General features: G+C 46.1%; 1 protein-coding gene across 2 annotated transcripts in view; it reads left to right on the forward strand.

Annotated features, from left to right (window-relative positions):
* The first annotated feature begins 6923 nt into the window (after positions 1–6923).
* The window catches only part of LOC129862739 (tyrosine-protein phosphatase non-receptor type 5-like), a 32709-nt gene continuing 17844 nt past the window's right edge, over positions 6924–21788 (forward strand). The window contains exons 1-5 of one of the 2 annotated variants that reach the window (XM_055934655.1): positions 6924–7270; positions 12681–12786; positions 13939–14235; positions 15013–15135; positions 15856–15948. In XM_055934655.1, coding sequence (XP_055790630.1) covers positions 13957–14235; positions 15013–15135; positions 15856–15948 — 495 coding nt within the window. In that variant the 5' untranslated portion in view covers positions 6924–7270; positions 12681–12786; positions 13939–13956. Of the gene's footprint in view, positions 7271–7307; positions 7455–12680; positions 12787–13938; positions 14236–15012; positions 15136–15855; positions 15949–21788 lie in introns of those variants that run through there. The other variant, XM_055934656.1, reaches the window with a different exon arrangement.

Genomic DNA, 21788 nt, shown 5'->3' on the forward strand with positions numbered 1-21788 from the left:
ATATACAAAGAAATGTAAATTGAAAAAAGGTCAAACTAAACGAAGTTAGCAGCTAGTTTGCAGTCTTTCCAGTTTCAATTTGAAGTGATTGTGTTAGCTGTGTTGTTGGCTAGCTCCTCTGAACAACAGTGTCCTGATGAGTGAGCAATTTTCTATGCCAGGCGAAATCGAGCCTCATTAGCTCATTGTCATGGATGTATCCAAGTAAATGTCCCTAGAAAACAGCTTAACCTCTCTAGGATAGGGGGCGACATTTTCACTTTTGGATGAATTGGTGCCCAAATTGAACGGCCTTGTACTCTGTCCTAGATCATATGATATGCATATTATTATTACTATTGTATAGAAAACACTCTGAAGTTTCTAAAACTGTTTGAATTATATCTGTGAGTAAAACAGAACTCATAAGGCAGGCAAACTTCCGAACAGAAAGTGAAAATTCTGAAATGCGTCGCTGTGAAAGTCCTCGCCTATTCAATTCTCCTATATTTATGGATCTGTATGCACTTCATACGCCTTCCACTAGATGTCAACAGGCAGTAGAACGTGGAATGAAGCGTCTAGCTTGATGTGGGACCGGATGAGAGCCATTGGAGTGACTGGTCAGGCAGATTGCCAGTTCTTGGTCAAGCACACTGGGCATGTGATGTCCTTCTCTGCCATGGGTTATATAGACATGAAGAAATGCTCCGTTTGGGACGTTATTGGATATATATGAGAAAAACATCCTGAAGATTGATTCTCAACTGAGTTTGACCAGTTTATTCGATTTGTAATATCATTTTTTTAAGTTTTCGTTCATTAGCGTAAATTTGTATGGACACGTGAACTACACATGCTAGCCAAAGTTGCTAATTCGACAGAAGTAATGGGCATTATAAAACAAAACAACGATTTATTGTGGAACTAGGATTCCTGGCACTGCATTCTGATGAAAGTTCAAAGGTAAGGGAATATTTATGATGTTATTTCGTATTTCTGTTGACTCCAACATGGCGGAGAATGGCTGAGCGCCGTCTCAGATTATTGCATGGGATGCTTTTTACTAAAGTTATTTTTTAAATCTAACAGCGGTTGCATTAAGAACCAGTGTATTTTTTATTATATGTAAAACATGTATCTTTCATCAAAGTTTTATGATGAGTATTTCTGTATTTCACGTGGCTATCTGTAATTACTCTCGCTATTTTGGAGCCATTTCTGAACATGGCGCCAATGTAAAACCACGATTTGTAGCTATAAATATGCACATTATCGAACAAAACATAAATGTATTGTATAACATGATGTCATATGACTGTCATCTGATGAAGTTGTTCAAAGGTTAGTGATTCATTTTATCTCTATTTGTGGGTTTTGTGAAAGCTATCTTTGCTGTGAAAAAATGGTGGTGTGTTTTTGGATATGGTGGTGAGCTAACATAAATATATGTTGTGTTTTCGCTGTAAAACATTTTAAAAATCTGATTTAATAATAAAAATAATTGTGGGTTTTACACTCTTATGTAGGTCTTATAACCAGCCATAAAATAACTTCTGTGGTAGGTTTTGTGAGTTTTACACTCTTATGTAGGTCTTATAACCAGCCATAAAATAACTTCTGTGGTAGGTTTTGTGGGTTTTGCACTCTTATGTAGGTGTCATAACCAGCCATAATATAACGCAATGAATATAGTAACAGGTCTAAATATGTGTCATGACAGTGTTATGGCTTTTTATGACATGGTTATGACCATGTTGGGTGTCAAGTAAAGTGTTACACATTATTGGCATACTAAAGATGATATTAGGACTGTGGCCTTGTGGGGTGGGGGGAGGGGGGGGGCTTGGGAAGAACATGATCTTCACTCCATTAAAGACTAGTTCCTTGCAGAGCAGAGAGAGACTTGTATAAACACACACACACATGCTCTGATACATACACACACAAACACACACAATGATACATACACACAAACAATGATATATACACAAACACACACAATGATACATATACACACACACAGATAAACACACACACACTCAGTGGCAGTAGAGCTTCACGTAAACAGAGAAGATTGCAGCACAAACAGACACATATGGGTCATACTTGCAAACGTAAGCAACCCTGTGTATAATGGCACCACAATGGCTGTCGTTTTATTGGTTCTTAATCAACTGTGCTATTTTGCTTGTTTTTTCGCATTGTTTGCAACTTATTTTGTACATAATGTTGCTGCTACCATCTCACCCGAACAGCCCCCCAGTCCAGAGCCTCCAGCGACGTCCTCCAGTCCGGAGCCTCCAGCGACGGTCTCCAGTAGGGAGCCTCCAGCGGCGGTCTCCAGTCCGGAGCCTCCAGCGACAGTCTCCAGTCCGGAGCCTCCAGCGGCGGTCTCCATTACGGAACCTCCAGCGACGTTCTCCAGTCCGGAGCCTCCAGTGACGGTCTCCAGTCCGGAGCCTCCAGCGATGGTCTCCAGTCCGGGGCCCGCAACGAGGGTGCCCAGTCCGGGGCCCGCAACGAGGGTGCACAGTCCGGGGCCCGCAACGAGGGTGCACAGTCCGGGGCCCGCTACGAGGGTGCCCAGTCCCGGGCCCGCTACGAGGTTACCCATTCCGGGTTCGGCGGCGAGGGTCCCCGGACCAGAGGCGCCACCAAGGTGGGGGAAGCCAGAGGCGGATGGGGGTCTACGTCCCGCACCAGAGCCGCCGCCGTAAAGGAAGCCCACCCGGACCCTCCCCTTTAGAGGAGTCAGGTTTTGCGGCCGGAGTCTGCACCTTTGGGGGGGGGGGGGGGGGGGGGGGGGGCATAGAGAGGCCCTGGCCATAGAGAGGCCTTTATTCTCTATTTTGGTTAGGCCAGGGTGTGACTAGCGTGGGCATTCTAGTTTCTTTATTTCTATGTTTTCTATTTCTTTGTGTTTGGCCGGGTGTGGTTCTCAATCAGAGGCAGCTGTCTATCATTGTCTCTGATTGAGAACCATACTTACCATACCCTTTTTTCCACCTGTCTTTGTGGGAAGTTTACTTTGTTTGATGGCACATAGCCTTAAGCTTCACGGTTTGTTTTTGTATTGTTTATTGTTTTGTTGGCGACATCTACTATTAAAAGTATGTACGCTCACCACGCTGCACCTTGGTCCTCTTTTCCAACGGCCGTGACAACGGGACATTAAAAACTGTAAAATCTTATGTTTCACCGAGTCGTGGCTGAACATCGACATGAATAACTGTAATATTTATGTTTTACCGAGTCAGGGCTGAACGACGACATGAATAACATACAGCTTGCCGGTTATACACTATCGGAAGAATAGAACAAGGGGTGGCGGTCTATGTATATTTGTAAACAACAGCTGGTTCAAGATGTCTAAGGAACTCTCAAGGTTTTGCTCGCCTAAGGTAGAGTATCTCATGATAAGCTATAGACCACACTATCTACCTAGAGAGTTTATCTGTATTTTTCGTAGCTGTCTACATACCATCACAGACCGATGCTGGCATCCAGAGGCGGTGCTCCTTGTGGCCGGGGACTTTAATGCAGGGAAACTTAAATCTGTTTTACATAATTTCTATCAGTATATTAAATGTGCAACCAGAGGGAAAAAACTGTAGACTACTTCTACTCCACACACAGAGAGACTTACAAAGCTCTCCCTCGTCCTCCATTTGGCAAATCTGACCATAATTCTATCCTCCTGATTCCTGCTTACAAACTAAAATTAAAGCAGGAAGCACCAGTGACTCGGACCAATAAAAAAAGTGGTCAGATGAAGCAGATGCTAAACTACAGGACTGTTTTGCTAGCTCAGACTGGAATATGTTCCGGGATTCTTCCAATGGCATTGAGGATTACACCACATCAGTCACTAGCTTCATCAATAAGTGAATCGATGACGTCATCCCCACAGTGACTGTACGTACAACCCCAACCAGAAGCCATGGATTACAGGCAACATCCGCACTGAGCTAAAGGGTAGAGCTGCCGCTTTCAAGGAGCGGGACTGTAACCTGGAAGCTTAAAAGAAATCCCGCTATGCCCTCCGACGAACCATCAAACTGGCAAAGTGTCAATACAGGACTAAGATTGAATCCTACTACACAGTCTCTGACGCTCGTCGGATGTGGCAGGGCTTGCAAACTATTACAGACGGATTACCAGGACGTGTACATGCGCTGACCAACTGGAAAGTGTCTTCACTGACATTTTCAAACTCTCCCTGTCTGAGTCTGTAATACCAACATGTTTCAATCAGACAACCATAGTCCCTGTGGTCCCTGTGCCCAAGAACACTAAGTTAACCTGCCTAAATGACTACCAACCCTTAGCACTCACGTCTGTAGCCATGAAGTGCTTTGAAAGGCTGGTCATGGCTCACATCAACACACATTATGCCAGAAACCCTAGACCCTTTTCAATTTGCATACTGCCCCAATAGATCCCCCAATGATGCAATCTCTATTGCACTCCACACTGCCCTTTCACATCTGGACAAAAGGAACAACTATGTGAGAATGCTATTCATTGACTACAGCTCAGCGTTCAACACCATAGTACCCTCAAACCTCATCACTAAGCTAAAGACCCTGGGAATGAACACCTACCTCTGCAACTGGATCCTGGACTTCCTGATTGGCCCCCAGGTGGTAAGGGTAGGTAACAACACATTTTCCACGCTGATCCTCAACACGGGGGCCCCTCAGGGGTGTGTCCTCAGTCCCCTCCTGTACACCCTGTTCACTCACGCCTGCATGGCCAGGCACGACTCCAACACCATCATTAAGTTTGCCGTTGATCACCGACAATGACGAGACATCCTATCGGGAGGAGGTCAGAGACTTGACCGTGTGGCGCAAGGACAACAACCTCTCCCTCAAAGTGATCAAGACAAAGGAGATGATTGTGGACTACAGGAAAAGGAGGATCGAGCACGCCCCCATTCTCATCGACGGGGCTGTAGTGGAGCAGGTTGAGAGCTTCAAGTTCCTTGGCATCCACATCACCAACAAACTAACATGGTCCAAGCACACCAAGACATTCGTGAAGAGGGCACAACAAAACCTATTTCCCCTCAGGAGACTGAAAAGATCCTCAAAAGGTTCTACAGCTGCACCATCAAGAGCATCCTGATGGGTTGCATCGCTGCCCGGTATGGCAATTGCTCGGCCTCAAACCACAAGTCACTACAAAGGGTAGTGCGTACGGCCCAGTACATCATTGGGGCCAAGCTTCCTGCCATCGAGGACCTCTATACCAGGCGGTGTCAGAGGAAGGCCCTAAAAATTGTCAAAGACTCCAGCCACTCTAGTCATAGACTGGTTTCTCTGCTACCGCAAGGCAAGCGGTACCGGATCGCCAAGTCTAGGTCCAAGAGGTTTCTAAACAGCTTCTACCCCCAAGCCATAAGACTCCTGAACATCTAATCAAATGGCTACCCAGACAATTTGTATTGCGCCCCCCCCCCCCCTTCTATGCTACTCTCTGTTATTATCTATGCATAGTCACTTTAATAACTCTACCTACATCTACATATTACCTCAATTACCTTGACTAACTGGTGCCCCTAAACATTGACACTGTACCAACATGTTAGCCCTATGCTAAACTCACCTGGTGGCAGTGGTTCTATCCTAGAACAAGTTCTGCATCAGCCAATTAAAAGTTGTCAAAGTTCTGGACGTAGTGTTCCAACACTTGCTGCGTATACAGTACAGTAGGCAGGCAATGTGCTGAACAGGCAATCATAGCTAACTATTTTGGTCGATTACAAGCAAAATTATTATTGAATCACAAAGTGTAACAGAAAATGCATGCAGCATTTCTTACCTTTTTTGATTGCTCCTGTTTACTTGTGCATTTGAAGGATACAAACCATGTTAATGAACATGCAATTTCTGACCCAATAAGGTCTGGATATTCAGCTGAATAAAAGCAATCAAAACTGATGGTATGATACAGGCCTGTGTTTACACTAGTCTATAAATGATGCTTCTGCAGTGACAGATATTTACCACTAGATGTCCTACATATTCACGAGAGGAACACCTCACCATGTTTTGCTTTGACCAGGAAATATTCATACATTAGAGTACTGTTGCACAGTATTGGCTCCGACAATACTTTCACTTTTACCCCCACAGTCATTTTAAATACATATTAGGTTGGAAATCAGATAGAGAGCAGTGCACTGTTTGATTGTTCAAGGCTTGTAATTTCTAAATGTCCATCTATATTATTGGTGAGGAATTTAAATGGACCTGATAACATCTCCGTCGTGGCAAAGTGATGTAAGAATTCCAACATGGTGACCATGGAGCCTGTCAACTCAAGGCTGATGGGTACCAGGCCTTCTCCAGTATCTTTAACCTGTAGTCGGTTTGCCCTACCCGCGGATGACCTCCGGGGAACAACTTGTGTTTGTCTGTGCGTATGTGTGTGTGCATATGTAGAAAAAACAGTTTTGTGCGTCACAATACCGCAGTATCCTGCTGAGCTAAAGCCTGATTAGAGAGAGCATGTGCTTTACTGTATTATTATTGAACTGTTTTGGTGTTAATGAGATGGGGGGACATACACAGAGACAGAGGGAGAGCATGTCTTGTAGTGTGCTTGTGTTGATGGCTTATGGACTCCTGGTCAGTTCAGAGGGCTGCCAAAGAAAAGCTACCGTGTGTATTACATCACATATAGCTAGAGAGAGATGGGGAGGAATAAAGAGAGAGATATCTGGAGAAAGAGAGAGAGTGAAAGGGAACGAGAGCGATAGTGAGCGTAGGAGAACGCGAGGGGATGACATAAAGAGACGGAGAGAGGAGGGGGAAAAAAGGATGAGCAACAGAGAGAGAGGGAAAAGATAGGGAAAGGGAGAGGTGGGTGGCAAAGCCTACAGCTTGGTATGAGAGGGGACAGTGGGGGTGCTCACTGCTCAGCGATGTGTTATGATTCTTCCCTCCTCCCTACTCCCTCTCTCTATCCCTCCCTCTCCCTCGTTCTGGCTCTGTTGCCAAGGCTACCATATAGCCTCTTGCTGCATATACCTAGACGAGGCTGTCGCTTGTAGATCTTTCGCTCTCCTCCAGGAAACAAACAAAAGAAAACCCGTCACATACACTCTCTCTCTCACACACACACACACACACACACACACACACACACACACACACACACACACACACACACACACACACACACACACTGATAAAGGAAAAAAGTATTTTCAGATTGCGTTATGTCAAAGGGTTGAGCTGAGAAGGAGGAAGGATGGTAATGTGAAGAGAAACACACCCAGGTAAGAAAGCTCTGCCAGACTAGACCATACGACTGGGTAATGACAGCCTAGAGCTGCCACTACTCTCTCTCTCTCTCTCTCTCTCTCTCTTTATCTCTCTCTTTCTCTCTTCCTCCTCTTTGCGCGACAACATGGAGTGAATATCAATGTTTACAGCTGGCTGCTGCGCTACTGACCGTAAAAGGTAGGGAGGGAGTCATATTGTGTGCGAGTGTGTTTTCTTTCAATACTTGTGCTTTGTTGCCTTCCAATATAAGCATCGAATCTAGTACTGTTTACATTGTATAATCTAGTGTGTTTGTCTCAGTAACTGTATTGTTTGGGTATGTGCATATCTTTTCCTACACAAAAATATGCGAGTTACCATAGAGAGATGCAACAGCTCCCTTCCCTGTGGGTTTCATTACGGATGTTTTCTTGCAGCTCTCTCTGTGCAGTTTGATCTCTCTGGCTCACTGTAGCGCTGTACGTGATATGAATGGTGTTTTGTCTCAGTATGAATGACTACCAAAGAATGAAAATATTCTGTATACTTTGTAGTTAGATGTAGGCCGAATGTTGATGCAATCGTTCCTCATTGAGGAAGTGAGAGGTTGTAGATAAGGATGCTTTATTTTCTGAGATGGTGAAGGATGATACTTGGCTGCATCTCCGCAGTGTTGATTATTATATTTTGTTTACCAACTGACCATCCTTGGAGGAATTCATTTTATGTTTATTTATTGATCCATTTTTTTAATGCACTGTTGTTGAATGGAATCCAGTGTGTGTGTCTGTGTGCGTGTGCGTGTGCGTGCGTGAAGGATTTAAGCTGCTGAGGGAGGCATGTCTCTGTCTCTCATGACCATGTCTCCTGTTACTGTCCCATCATCACTTTCAGTAAGAGCTTCCTGCTCCTGCCTGTCATGTGAGCATTAACACAACACTGTCAAATACCTCCCGACCTCTAACCTCCTCACCCACTGTTTCAGCTGGAAGAAAACACCAATGCGATAGGCAATTGCCTTATTTTCTATTTTATTTTCTCAGAAATTCCTTCTCTTCGATGCCATCTGCTGTTTTCACTAGTTCAGATGTTGGCACCTCCGCCCCCAGAATTAAATTGAGTTAGCTAGCTGGTGCACATAAGATTTGGTTCCGGGTGGTGCAATTATCCTTCTCCTAAACTCAATTTTACCTTTAGTTCTGACCTTGCACGCCGTAGTTTTCTTTTAAAAAGAACAGGTGCAAAACTTTCCCAAGTGTGTGAGAGGCTTAGTTCATCTGGTCCTTGGAGAGCTCTTAGGCCTGTATTCACAAGACGTCTCATGCCATATTCATACTAGTGCCAACCTGAACCATACTGAGCTGGTTTGGATATTTTCAGCACGGTTCCAGCATCTACGGTGGATGCATAACCAGGCATGCCCAGTACAGCTCAGCTTGGCTCGGTTTGGCCCTGTAGTGCGAATCAGGCATCAGAGTACGAGTGCTGATCTAGCATCAGGTCGCCCCTGTCCATATCATCTTATTCACAATGATGTAAAAGGGCAAAACTGATCTTAGATCAGCACTTTTACTCTGTGCCGATTTGTGAATACAGGCCTGTATTCAGGAGGGCTGTCTTTGATATCTATCTCTGTGTCTCCTAATCACACGTTTTTAGGCGTACTGTATTATGTGATAGACAAGACCAGGAAGCCCACACAGCACGCATTCTAAAATATTATTTTGATGAACATACTGTGAAAACACATTAGTCCAGAACCGTCGATGAGGGGGTCATTTTCAACCATCTGAATTGTGGTCGAAGAACGCTTAGCCGTAATGGCCGTAAATTTCCACTGGGTTTTTATCCTACTCAACGCCATATTATCTAGACTCTAATTTGTTTGTTTGTTCCAGTATTTTCGGGCCTCAGAATGCGTTAACTGGGAATGATTCACTGCTCGTCCATCGCCCATCCTGCCATATTCTAAAAGATGGTCAGACCTTGCATTGCTGTCCTCCGCCACTGTCGGTCTATTTCATAGAAGGATCTCAATCGAAAAGTTACCTGGGTGCTTCACGACTGAGGGACTTTACCTGCTTACCGAAACCAAACGGCAAGAGGAACATGTCCCACTCATCGCCGGGAATCGAACATCATATCCGTAGCCTTGTAGAGTAGATTCCCAGTGCTGTTGCTACACATGGCTTGCTTATTGGGGTGTAGACTACTGATGGTGGCCTGGGTCTCTTGCCAAATAGAGAAACAAGCAGCATTGTTTAAAGAAGCAACCATTAGGTTACCAGTCTATACTGGGGCTCTTGTGCTTGGTGCTGCATACTCTACTTTCTGATCAACACAATGTACTGAAGTCTTGAACTGGGATGAATGACTGAGCGAGTGCTGCCTTCAGGACCTAACGAGGAGGGTGGTCTCACTGTTAGGACCAAAATTAATACACCGAACAAAAATATAAACGCAACATGCAGTCATTTCAAAGACTTTACTGAGTTACAGTTCATATAAGGAAATCAGTACATTTAAATACATTCATTAGACCCTAATCTATGGATTTCACATGACTGGGTATACAGACGTGCATCTGTTGGTCACAGATAGCTTTAAAAGAAAAAGTAGGGGCGTGGATCAGAAATCCAGTCTGTATCGGGTGTGATCACCATTTACCTCATGCAGCGCGACACATCTCCTTCACATAGAGTTGTATCGGGCTGTTGATTGTGGCCTGTGGAATATTGTCCCACTCCTCTTCAATGGCTGTGAGAAGTTGCTAGATATTGGCGGGAACTGGAACTCGCTGTCGTACACGTCAATCCAGAGCATCCCCAACATGCTCAATGGTTGACATGTCTGGTGAGTATGCAGGCCATGGAAGAACTGAGATGTTCAGCTTCCAGGAATTGTGTAGAGATCCTTGCAACATGGGGCCGTGCCTTATCACGCTGAAACATGAGGTGATGGCAGCGGATGAACGGCACGACAATAGGACTCAGGAACTCGTCACGGTATCTCTGTGCATTCATATTGCGATTGATTAAAATGCAATTGTGTTCGTTGTCCGTAGCTTATGCCTGCCCATACCATAACCTCACCACCACCATGGGGCACACTGTTCACAACATTGACATCAGTCTGTCATCTGCCCGGTACAGTTGAAACCGGGATTCATCCGTGAAGAGCACACTTTTCCAGCATGCCAGTGGCCATCGAAGGTGAGCATTTGCCCACTAAAGTCAGCTACGACACCAAACAGTAGTCAGGTCCAGACCCTGGTGAGGACAACGAGCACACAGATGAGCTTGCCTGAGACGGTTTCTGACAGTTTGTGCAGAAATTGTTCGGTTGTGCAGACCCACAGTTTCATCAGCTGTCCAGGTGGCTGGTCTCAGACAATCCCACAGGTGAAGAAGCCTGATGTGGAGGTCCTGGGCTGGTGTGGTTACACGTGGTCTGCAGTGGTGAAGCCGGTTGGATGTACTGCCAAATTCTCTAAAAAGACGTTGGACATGGGTATTGGTAGAGAAATTAACCTTCAATTCTCTGAAAGCAGCTCTGGTGGACATTCCTGCAGTCAGCATGCCAATTGCACTCTCCCTCAAAACATGAGACATCTGTGGAATGGTGTTTTGTGACAAAACTGCACATTTTAGAGTGGCCTTTTATTTTCCCCAGCACAAGGTGCACCTGTGTAATGATCATGCTGTTTAATCATCTTCTTGATGCCACACCTGTCAGGTGGATGGATTATCTTGGCAAAGGAGAAATGCTCACTAACAGGGATGTAATCAAATTTGTGCACAGAAATTGTGAAAAAAACTTTATCTGGGATTAAGCTCATGAAACATGGGACCAATACTTTACATGTTGCGTTTATATTTTTGTGCAGTATACATACTATTGTCTCAGTGGCATACTGTATACTGTACCTCGCGCTAAGCTTTGATACGGGTGTGTGTGTGTTCTGTATGCTCGTCGTTACCATGGTTACTGAAACTCCAGCTTTACAGAGTCAGCGCTTCAAACAACCTTCACACAAACTAGTGCTGCTTGCCTCCTCTTAATCCACCCATTCATCCATCCACCCATCTGTCCATCCACTCATCCGTCCATTCACTCATCTGTCCTTCCACCCATCTGTCCATCCACTCATCTGCCCTTCCACCCATCCGTCCATCCATTCATTTGTCCTTCTACCCATCTGCCCTTCCACCCATCTGTCCTTCCACTCATCCATCCTTCCACTCATCCGTTCATCCACTCATCCGTCCATCCACTCATCCGTCCATCCACTCATTTGTCCTTCTACCCATCTGCCCTTCCACTCATCTGTCCATCCACTCATCCATCCTTCCACTCATCCGTTCATCCACTCATCCATCCATCCACTCATCCATCCTTCCACTCATCCGTTCATCCACTCATCTGTTCATCCACTCGTCTGTCCATCCACTCGTCTGTCCATCCACCCATCTGCCCATCCACTCGTCTGTCCATCCACTCGTCTGTCCTTCCACTCGTCTGTCCTTCCACTCGTCTGTCCTTCCACTCGTCTGTCCATCCACTCGTCCGTCCATCCACTCGTCTGTCCTTCCACTCGTCTGTCCATCCACTCATTCATACGTCCTTCTGCTCATCCATCCATCCATTGAGAGGAAGGACCTTTGTGAACTTAAACCATTGCTTTCGATACAAAACCCTCAATGCTGCAACGTGTGTGTGTGTGTGTGTGTGTGTGTGTATGTGTGTGTGTGCGTGTGCGTGTGCGTGTGTGGTGTGTACGCACGTTGCCATGGCTACTGGGCAGCCCGACTGGCGTCATCACTTCAAACCCACCTTCGCAGCGAGCGGAGAGAGAAAAGGACTGAAAGCAGCATCCCTCTGTTCAACACTAGCGCTCACACACACACACACACGGTGTGGTCTCATATTCCACTGAGTTCACCACATTCATTTAGCAGTGCAGTAGAGGAGGAGGGAAAGAAGAAGAGGAATAAAGAGAGCTAAACTGACACACGCGGAGCCTACAGATTGGGCTGGGCCTGTCTGACTGTTTGATAGTCAGTCTGACTGTTTTGCTATGTCTGACTGTTTTCATGTGTCTAACTCTATTTGAGTGTTTTTGTCTGTGACTGACTGACTGGGTCTGGGCCTGGTTGGCGTGGTGAATGAGAGAGAGAGAGATTTGGTTTAGTGGTTCACAGTACACCTTCCATCTCCATCCTTCTCTAATCACATCCCAGCTGGTGACTGGCCAGAATGATACTCTGGTACATCTCGAGCTTACACTGGATTGCTAATATCCTCTTCAAAAGGACCACTTCATTGTAGTGCCTGTTAGATATTTGTGCGGATGGTTTTGGATTCGACTCATACACAGATTAGAAATATCTGTGTAACTGAGTAAAACATTTTCTCTTCTTCCAGGACTGATTCCTACAGCATGGCCAACAACTGGTGGTTGCCACAGGATACAGAATTTGACTTGATCATGTGATCTGTCTTCCTTCCTGTACCCTTAGACCTTCCAGAGGTAAGTCACCTGACCTCCTTAGACCTCCTCATTGGCTGGATGGACTCTGCGATTCAATTAAACAGCTGAAAAGTAAACAATGACCAAACTGTCAAGAGAATATATTAAATAGCAGAATGGTTGAATTAGTGTCGGTAAGTATCTGAAGTGAAATAGGCTACAACTGGAAATTGACCTGGATTGTGACATTCTCGAACCTGGTTTAATGCTACTGTACATGTTTTGAGAATCTTAGTTTCAATGAGGAATCTTTTGTTCGATAGAAGAACAGGACGTACCGTACGGAGAGATCCAATTGAATCAGGAGTTCTAATTTGTCATTCTGTGGGACCATAGACATCCAGTCAGAGAGGACACTGTGAGGACAGCATGGCTCTGACTTCCATTGTTACTCCATATGATAAGGAATATTGTTATTTAGAGCTTTGATATAAAGCTCTGTGAGGGGTGTAAATGTGCCACAGACACACACAGCACAAACCACACACAGGCACATACGCACACGCGCACACACACATATGGAGGGATGGCTGACGCGTGTGTGTGTGTGTGTGTCAGCAATCAGGCGAATGAGCAGCACCCTTACTAATGGGGAAAGACAGATGAGTGGTACAGAAAAGGACTCTGAATAGACTGCTGATTGAAAGAAAGAAAGAAAGAAAGAAAGAAAGAAAGAAAGAAAGAAAGAAAGAAAGAAAGAAAGAAAGAAAGAAATGAACGGTGTACACGTGTGTGTGTTTGTGTGTTGTCAGTGGATGATTATGCCTGGGAAGGATGAGAGGCACTTTGTTGCCATGAAGATGGACGGAGCTGTAAACTCCTCCCCTGATTCATCCATCCCTCTGCAATAGAGCTCAGACACACACACACACACACACACACACACACAAGAGCACAATCCCAGTAAGACAAGAGGATTCGGAGATGCAAGCCACTGACACCTGAATAGGCCAGCAGAATAGACCCGACACACACACACACCAAGCACTTCAGGCTTAATGCGAGTAACACACACACACACCACATTATTGAGCTGCAACAGGCTCATTTCCTGGATGGAGGTTTCGCCGAGAGGATTCATCTGCATTTGTGCAGTTCATGGGGCCCATCACATTACTGTATTGTTGACCTACCTGCCCCCCTCCCCTCCAGGTTTGTCTCAGGGGCATCATGACCAGACGACTGAGCAGCTCGACCCGTTCCCAGACGGAGGACTCCGTCTTCCTAAAGCCAGACGAAGACCCCATATGGCTGGATGACCCTCCAACGACAGACGGCGACCCCTCTCAACCAGGAGATGGCCCCCCGGGCCTTGATGAACCCCCAGGACCAGGGACAGGTCCCCCAGGGCCCCAGAGACACCCAGAAGAACTGTGGAGGGACAAGTTTTACACCATCGTCATGGGGATGCACTGGTGTGCCGTGTTCTGCACAATCTCCCAAATCACGGTGGGTCAGCTGAGATGCTCCCAGGTTCCGACATTATTAACGACAGGGCACTAAGGCAAAGGACGTTGTAGAAAAAGTGTTTATAAATGCGAATAGACGTGCAGCGCAACCACGGTTCGAAAAGGCCTAGCTGTGAAAGTACCTGTTCTTGTCAGAAACAAAAAATATATTTCAACTTCATTGGTGCGGCAGGTAGCTTAGTGGTTAGAGCATTGGGCCAGTAACCGAAAGGTTGCTGGATCAAATCCCAGAGCTGACAAGGTAAAAATCTGTTGTTCTGAACAAGGCAGTTAACCCACTGTTATTGTAAATAACAATTAGTTCTTATCTGACTTGCCTAGTTAAATAAAGGTTATCTACTGATTTGCTACATGTAGGAGCAGATCAACTGAAGTGGTTCTTCTGATGCAATATTCCCTGTTTTGTTTGAAAAGTGAATGAACAAGAAAATATCCAGGCCTTTTTCTAGAATACTGTCTGTTTATGACGTGTTCATGCCGGGGGAAAAGACAGGTGTGAAATTAGCACTTATGCAAAAGTCTAGGTGAATGAGGCCCTTATTATGATATCATACTGAAGTTGGTCACTATCATATTTGTTATGTTCTGACTTCTCTCCTCGTGTGTGTGTCTGCTCCTTAAAATTGCACTCAGCCTACTTTGCTTGTAAATATCCCTTGCTGTTGTTTTTAAGTATGTAATTTCATTTGTATGTATTGTGGTTGCTGCAAAATGACTGGTCTCATTGAGAACAGTCTGAATCCAATCCTCCTCGCAGGGTTATTGGGCCTTCTTCGTGGTGGATGGTAATAGGCTATTCTCAGCCTTCTACAAATCCCTGCAGCTCCTAGACTTCTACCTGGGTGTCCTCCTATCATTCAACCCTGTGTTTGGAGTGGACGTGAGTAATTGGACACACCTGTACACTGACATTGCAACACAACACAAGCCTATAAGGTGGTGGCATGGAGAGGAACGTTTGATAAAGACTTAAACTGTAGTTGACATTACACAAAGTGTTTTTTTTGACTTGACAGTTCTTTGTGTTTGAAAGACAAATCCTGGCCAGATCACAAAGTTAGGACATAGCATTCAATCATTTCCACATGTAAAGCAGAGACCCTATGATTTATTGCAAACTCTAATGCTTGACCAGTGGAGGCTGCTTGAGGGGAGGACGGCTCATAATAATGGCTGGAATGGGGAAAATGGAATGGCATCAAACACATGGAAACCATGTGTTCAATGTATTTGATATCATTCCACCTATTCTGCTCCAGCCGTTACCACAAGCCCGTCCTCCCCAATTAAGGTGCCGCCAACCTCCTGTGTGCTTGACATATTGCTCTCTGATGTTTTCCTGGCTTCAGTGGCTTATGATGTGTACATGTCCGTTATTGACGTGCTGCTTATTGTATTAATATCATTTTAGTCTGGTTGATGTCATGTGCCTGTTTGTCTGATACTGATGGGTTGTTGCTTCTGTCTTGGTCCAGGTCTCTCTTTGAAAAATATATTATTTTTTTATCTCAATGAGACTAAAGGTTAAATAAAAATATATGAAAATAAATGTCACCGTTATGTATGTCCCACATCCTCTCTCTGTGTGTCCGTTAAACAGTCCCTGTGCGTGATGGTGGAGGTGGAGAAAACCAATAACTACTGGGTCCTGCAGGCCACCGAAGGCATTGGCATGGCTATCATTGTCTTCATGGTAGGTACCTCTCACACACACCCTGAGGAACGCTGTGGTGTGCTTTGCACAGAGCCGGGTGGCCCTATACGCTCACTAAGCAAGTTGCGTAGGGCCCCGCAAATTACGCAAGGGGCCCCGCCTCCCTCTCGTGTCAAAGCGGGTGTCAATGTTACAACTTGGATGAGAGGGTGACGCGGAACTGTCCTTCTGGTCACGGAGAGAGAAGAAGAAAAAAACGCCATGAGAGTGAATTGCGGGAACAGCGATCAGGTCAACTTGTGTTCTCTCCTCTCCAAGTTTGATAACAGTAACGTTAAGTTGATGTGCTAGCTTGCGGTGCATCTCTCTCTAGTCTGTCTGTCTCACTAACCTAGCTGGGCAGTGCATCTCTTGGTCTGTCTGTGTCTTGCTTGCTTGCTAGCCAGCCACTTCCAGGGCTTTGTTCTGTGACTTTGTGTCTGACAAAAGTGAGAGTGAAATACAACTATTTATTATGTTTGATAAACGCCAACGGGCAACGGTGTTTATAAACTGCAGCTTGGAAAAGATAACCGTGTCGCGCGTGAACATGCGTTCATACCGTATGCGTGTGCACGGAATGAAACTCACGCTTTCCAGCAGCAACCTCTGTGGGGACCAGTCCAGACAATATATGGGCGTGATGACACTCCTCATAGGCACACATCGTTTTAAAACAAGGCAATGATTATCTAGTCTCTCAGTCAAGGTTTAGTTACAACTCTGGACTAATGCAAGATGGAAAGCAATGAATTGATATTGACTATTGATTTATATGTTGAATTTAAAATGTTGATTAGCTGGGCATACTGGCCAATACGGATCTCTCAGTAAATAATAACCATCAAGTATTCAGCCAAGCCATAGTATAAATAGTATTTTATATTTGAAAATGTATAAAAGGAAATCTTGGGGAGACAGTTTGAATGGGCCTAATGCAGCTGATAAAATGTATAATAGTATTGTTATCTATAATTTACAGGTGCTATGTTTAAGTTTCTCAGCAGAGGAGATGCTGGATCATCAGCCAGTACAAGCACAGACTCAGTTGATCCACATCCAGCCTCAGACAGTACTAACACAGACCCAGTACAGCCATCTTCAGCAAATACTAACACAGACCCAGTACAGCCGTCTTCAGCAAGTACTAACACAGACCCAGTACATCCAGCCTCAGACAGTACTAACACAGACCCAGTACAGCCGTCTTCAGCAAATACTAACACAGACCCAGTACAGCCGTCTTCAGCAAGTACTAACACAGACCCAGTACATCCAGCCTCAGCCAGTACTAACACAGACCCAGTACAGCTGGCTTCAGCAAGTACTAACACAGACCCAGTACAGCTGGCTTCAGCAAGTACTAACACAGACCCAGTACAGTCGGCTTCAGCCAGTACTAACACAGACCCAGTATAGCTGGCTTCAGCAAATACTAACACAGACCCAGTACTGGCAGCTTCAACAAGTACTAACACAGACCCAGTACATCCAGCCTTAGCCAGAACTAATACAGACCCAGTACAGCCGGCTTCAGCCAGTACTAACACAGACCCAGTACAGCTGGCTTCAGCAAATACTAACACAGACCCAGTACAGCCGGCTTCAGCCAGTACTAACACAGACCCAGTACAGCTGGCCTCAGCCAGTACTAACACAGACCCAGTACAGCTGGCCTCAGCCAGTACTAACACAGACCCAGTACAGACGTCTTCAGCAGGTACTAACACAGACCCGGTACAGCCGGCTTCAGCCAGTACTAACACAGACCCAGTACAGCTGGCTTCAACAAATACTAACACAGACCCAGTACAGCTGGCCTCAGCAAGTACTAACACAGACCCAGTACTGGCAGCTTCAGCAAGTACTAACACAGACCCAGTACAGCTGGCTTCAACAAATACTAACACAGACCCAATACAGCTGGCCTCAGCAAGTACTAACACAGACCCAGTAGTGGCAGCTTCAGCAAGTACTAACACAGACCCAGTACTGGCAGCTTCAGCAAGTACTAACACAGACCCAGTACAGCCGCCTTCAGCAAGTACTAACACAGACCCAGTACAGCCGGCTTCAGCCAGTACTAACACAGACCTAGTACTGGCAGCTTCATCAAGTACTAACACAGACCCAGTACAGCCGGCTTCAACAAATACTAACACAGACCCAATACAGCCATCTTCAGGAAGTACTAACACAGACCCAAGTGAAGTACAGGCAGCCTCAGCAAGTACTAACACAGACCCAGGTATAGTACAGGCAGCCTCAGCCAGTACTAACACAAACCCAGGTGAAGTACAGGCAGTCTCAGCCAGTACTAACACAGACCCAGGTATAGTACAGGCAGCCTCAGCCAGTACTAACACAGACCCAGGTATAGTACAGGCAGCCTCAGCCAGTACTAACACAGACCCAGGTGAAGTACAGGCAGCCTCAGCCAGTACTAACACAGACCCAGGTGAAGTACAGGCAGCCTCAACCAGTACTAACACAGACCCAGGTGAAGTACAGGCAGCCTCAGCCAGTACTAACACAGACCCAGGTGAAGTACAGGCAGCCTCAGCCAGTACTAACACAGACCCAGGTATAGTACAAGCAGCCTCAGCCAGTACTAACACAGACCCGGGTGAAGTACAGGCAGCCTCAGCCAGTACTAACACAGACCCAGGTATAGTACAGGCAGCCTCAGCCAGTACTAACACAGACCCAGGTGAAGTACAGGCAGCCTCAGCCAGTACTAACACAGACCCAGGTGAAGTACAGGCAGCCTCAGCCAGTACTAACACAGACCCAGGTGAAGTACAGGCAGCCTCAGCCAGTACTAAAACAGACCCAGGTGAAGTACAGGCAGCCTCAGCCAGTACTAACACAGGCCCAGTACAGGCAGCCTCAGCCAGTACTAACACAGACCCAGGTGAAGTACAGGCAGCCTCAGCCAGTACTAACACAGACCCAGGTATAGTACAGGCAGCCTCAGCCAGTACTAACACAGACCCAGGTGAAGTACAGGCAGCCTCAGCCAGTACTAACACAGACCCAGGTGAAGTAAAGGCAGCCTCAGCCAGTACTAACACAGACCCAGGTATAGTACAGGCAGCCTCAGCCAGTACTAACACAGACCCAGGTGAAGTACAGGCAGCCCCAGCCAGTACTAACACAGATCAAGGTGAAGTACAGGCAGCCTCAGCCAGTACTAACACAGACCAAGGTGAAGTACAGGCAGCCTCAGCCAGTACTAAAACAGACCAAGGTGAAGTACAGGCAGCCTCAGCCAGTACTAACACAGACCCAGGTATAGTACAGGCAGCCTCAGCTAGTACTAACACAGACCCAGGTATAGTACAGGCAGCCTCAGCCAGTACTAACACAGACCAAGGTGAAGTACAGGCAGCCTCAGCCAGTACTAACACAGACCCAGGTGAAGTACAGGCAGCCTCAGCCAGTACTAACACAGACCCAGGTGAAGTACAGGCAGCCTCAGCCAGTACTAACACAGGCCCAGTACAGGCAGCCTCAGCCAGTACTAACACAGACCCAGGTGAAGTACAGGCAGCCTCAGCCAGTACTAACACAGACCCAGGTATAGTACAGGCAGCCTCAGCCAGTACTAACACAGACCCAGGTGAAGTACAGGCAGCCTCAGCCAGTACTAACACAGACCCAGGTGAAGTAAAGGCAGCCTCAGCCAGTACTAACACAGACCCAGGTATAGTACAGGCAGCCTCAGCCAGTACTAACACAGACCCAGGTGAAGTACAGGCAGCCCCAGCCAGTACTAACACAGATCAAGGTGAAGTACAGGCAGCCTCAGCCAGTACTAACACAGACCAAGGTGAAGTACAGGCAGCCTCAGCCAGTACTAAAACAGACCAAGGTGAAGTACAGGCAGCCTCAGCCAGTACTAACACAGACCCAGGTATAGTACAGGCAGCCTCAGCTAGTACTAACACAGACCCAGGTATAGTACAGGCAGCCTCAGCCAGTACTAACACAGACCAAGGTGAAGTACAGGCAGCCTCAGCCAGTACTAACACAGACCCAGGTGAAGTACAGGCAGCCTCAGCCAGTACTAACACAGACCCAGGTGAAGTACAGGCAGCCTCAGCCAGTACTAACACAGACCCAGGTGAAGTACAGGTAGCATCAGCCAGTACTAACACAGACCCAGGTGAAGTACAGGCAGCCTCAGCCAGTACTAACACAGACCCAGGTGAAGTACAGGCAGCCTCAGCCAGTACTAACACAGACCCAGGTGAAGTACAGGCTGCCTCAGCCAGTACTAACACAGACCCAGGTGAAGTACAGGCAGCCTCAGCCAGTACTAGCACAACCAGAGGTGTACAGCCAGCATCAGATACAAGCAGCTCAAACCCTAATAGAACAGTTGCTGCTCCACCCAAATGACCCAGCAGATTGTCCCCCAGTTTTAACAGACTTTATGAGGACTGAGTTAGTGCGCATTCAAACCAGGACTGGATTTTTTAAAACCCGAAACACAAGTCTAGAAGAGGTTTCCATTAAGGCGTATTACAGAGACAGCTGTCAAATGGGAAAAAGATTACCAGGAGCTGGCTTTTTTGTTGTTGTTGTAAGCTCTTTTCTACAAAAGACTACAACATAATAAAGGAAGGCGTGAATGACTGGTCAAATATCAATATTCTGAAACACCATGAGGGTAGTCCTGAACACACAAACAATAGGATTAAGTGGAGAGAACTTGATCTGCGCCTAAGTCGGGGACAGACTCTTGACCAGATACAAATGACAGTTTTGGAGGCTGAAAGAAAGAGATGGTGGAATGTCCTTACACGTTTAATAAGTATCACCCAGTCTCTGGCTGAAAGAAAGAGATGGCGGGATGTCCTTACACGTTTAATAAGTATCACTCAGTCTCTGGCTGAAAGAAACCTAGCATTCAGGGGTTCATCAGACAAACTATTCCAACCAGATAATGGAAACTTCCTAAAAGAGGTTGAGTTACTGGCAAAATTTGACCCCGTTATGGAAAATCATCTCAGCAAAATGAAAGATGGAGAGTCACATGCTCATTACCTTGGGAAGCGCACACAGAATGAGCTGATACAGATTGTGAGTGACACCATTCTGGAAGCAATAGTGACTCAAGTAAGAGACTCCAAGTACTTCTCCATTATCTTGGACTGTACACCTGACATTAGTCACCATAAGCAAATGTCCATTATTCCAAGAAGCGTGGCTTTAAAGGGGGCGCCAGAGATCAAGGATCACTTCCTCGGCTTTGTGAATGTTGAGGTTACAACAGGCTTGAATCTGTCCACTGTCATCTTAGATAAGCTGAACGAGCTGAAGATTCCATTTGAATATTGCAGAGGGCAAGCTTATGATCATGGGGCCAGCATGAAGGGCAAGCACAAGGGAGCACAAGCCAGACTGCCCCAAAAAAATCCCAGAGTCGTGTTCGTCCCGTGTGGAGCCCATACTCTAAACCTTGTCATCGCAGATGCTGCCAAATCTTCAAAAGATGTGCAAAAGCTCTCCACCTTCTTTTCAGCTGGCACACAAAGATGGAGTGTTTTGAAGAAACACGTGAACATAACCGTGAAGTCAAGGTGGGACACAAGATGGGAGAGTAGGCTCCAAAGTGTTCATGCGATCAGGTATCAGGCTTCAACAATCCTGTGGCCAAAGTGGAGGCACAAGAACTTGCAGAGGAAGTTGGGTCCTACCGCTTCTTGATTTGCTGTGTCGTATGGTGTGAGATGCTGACAATGACAAACAAGGTGAACAAGCTCCTCCAATCCACGTCAATGCAGTTGGATATCGCAGTGAATTTAATCTCAAATGCAAAGGCCTCCCTCACT

Source organism: Salvelinus fontinalis, chromosome 9 (genome assembly GCF_029448725.1).
Source record: "Salvelinus fontinalis isolate EN_2023a chromosome 9, ASM2944872v1, whole genome shotgun sequence".
Classification (NCBI taxonomy): Eukaryota; Metazoa; Chordata; class Actinopteri; order Salmoniformes; family Salmonidae; genus Salvelinus; species Salvelinus fontinalis.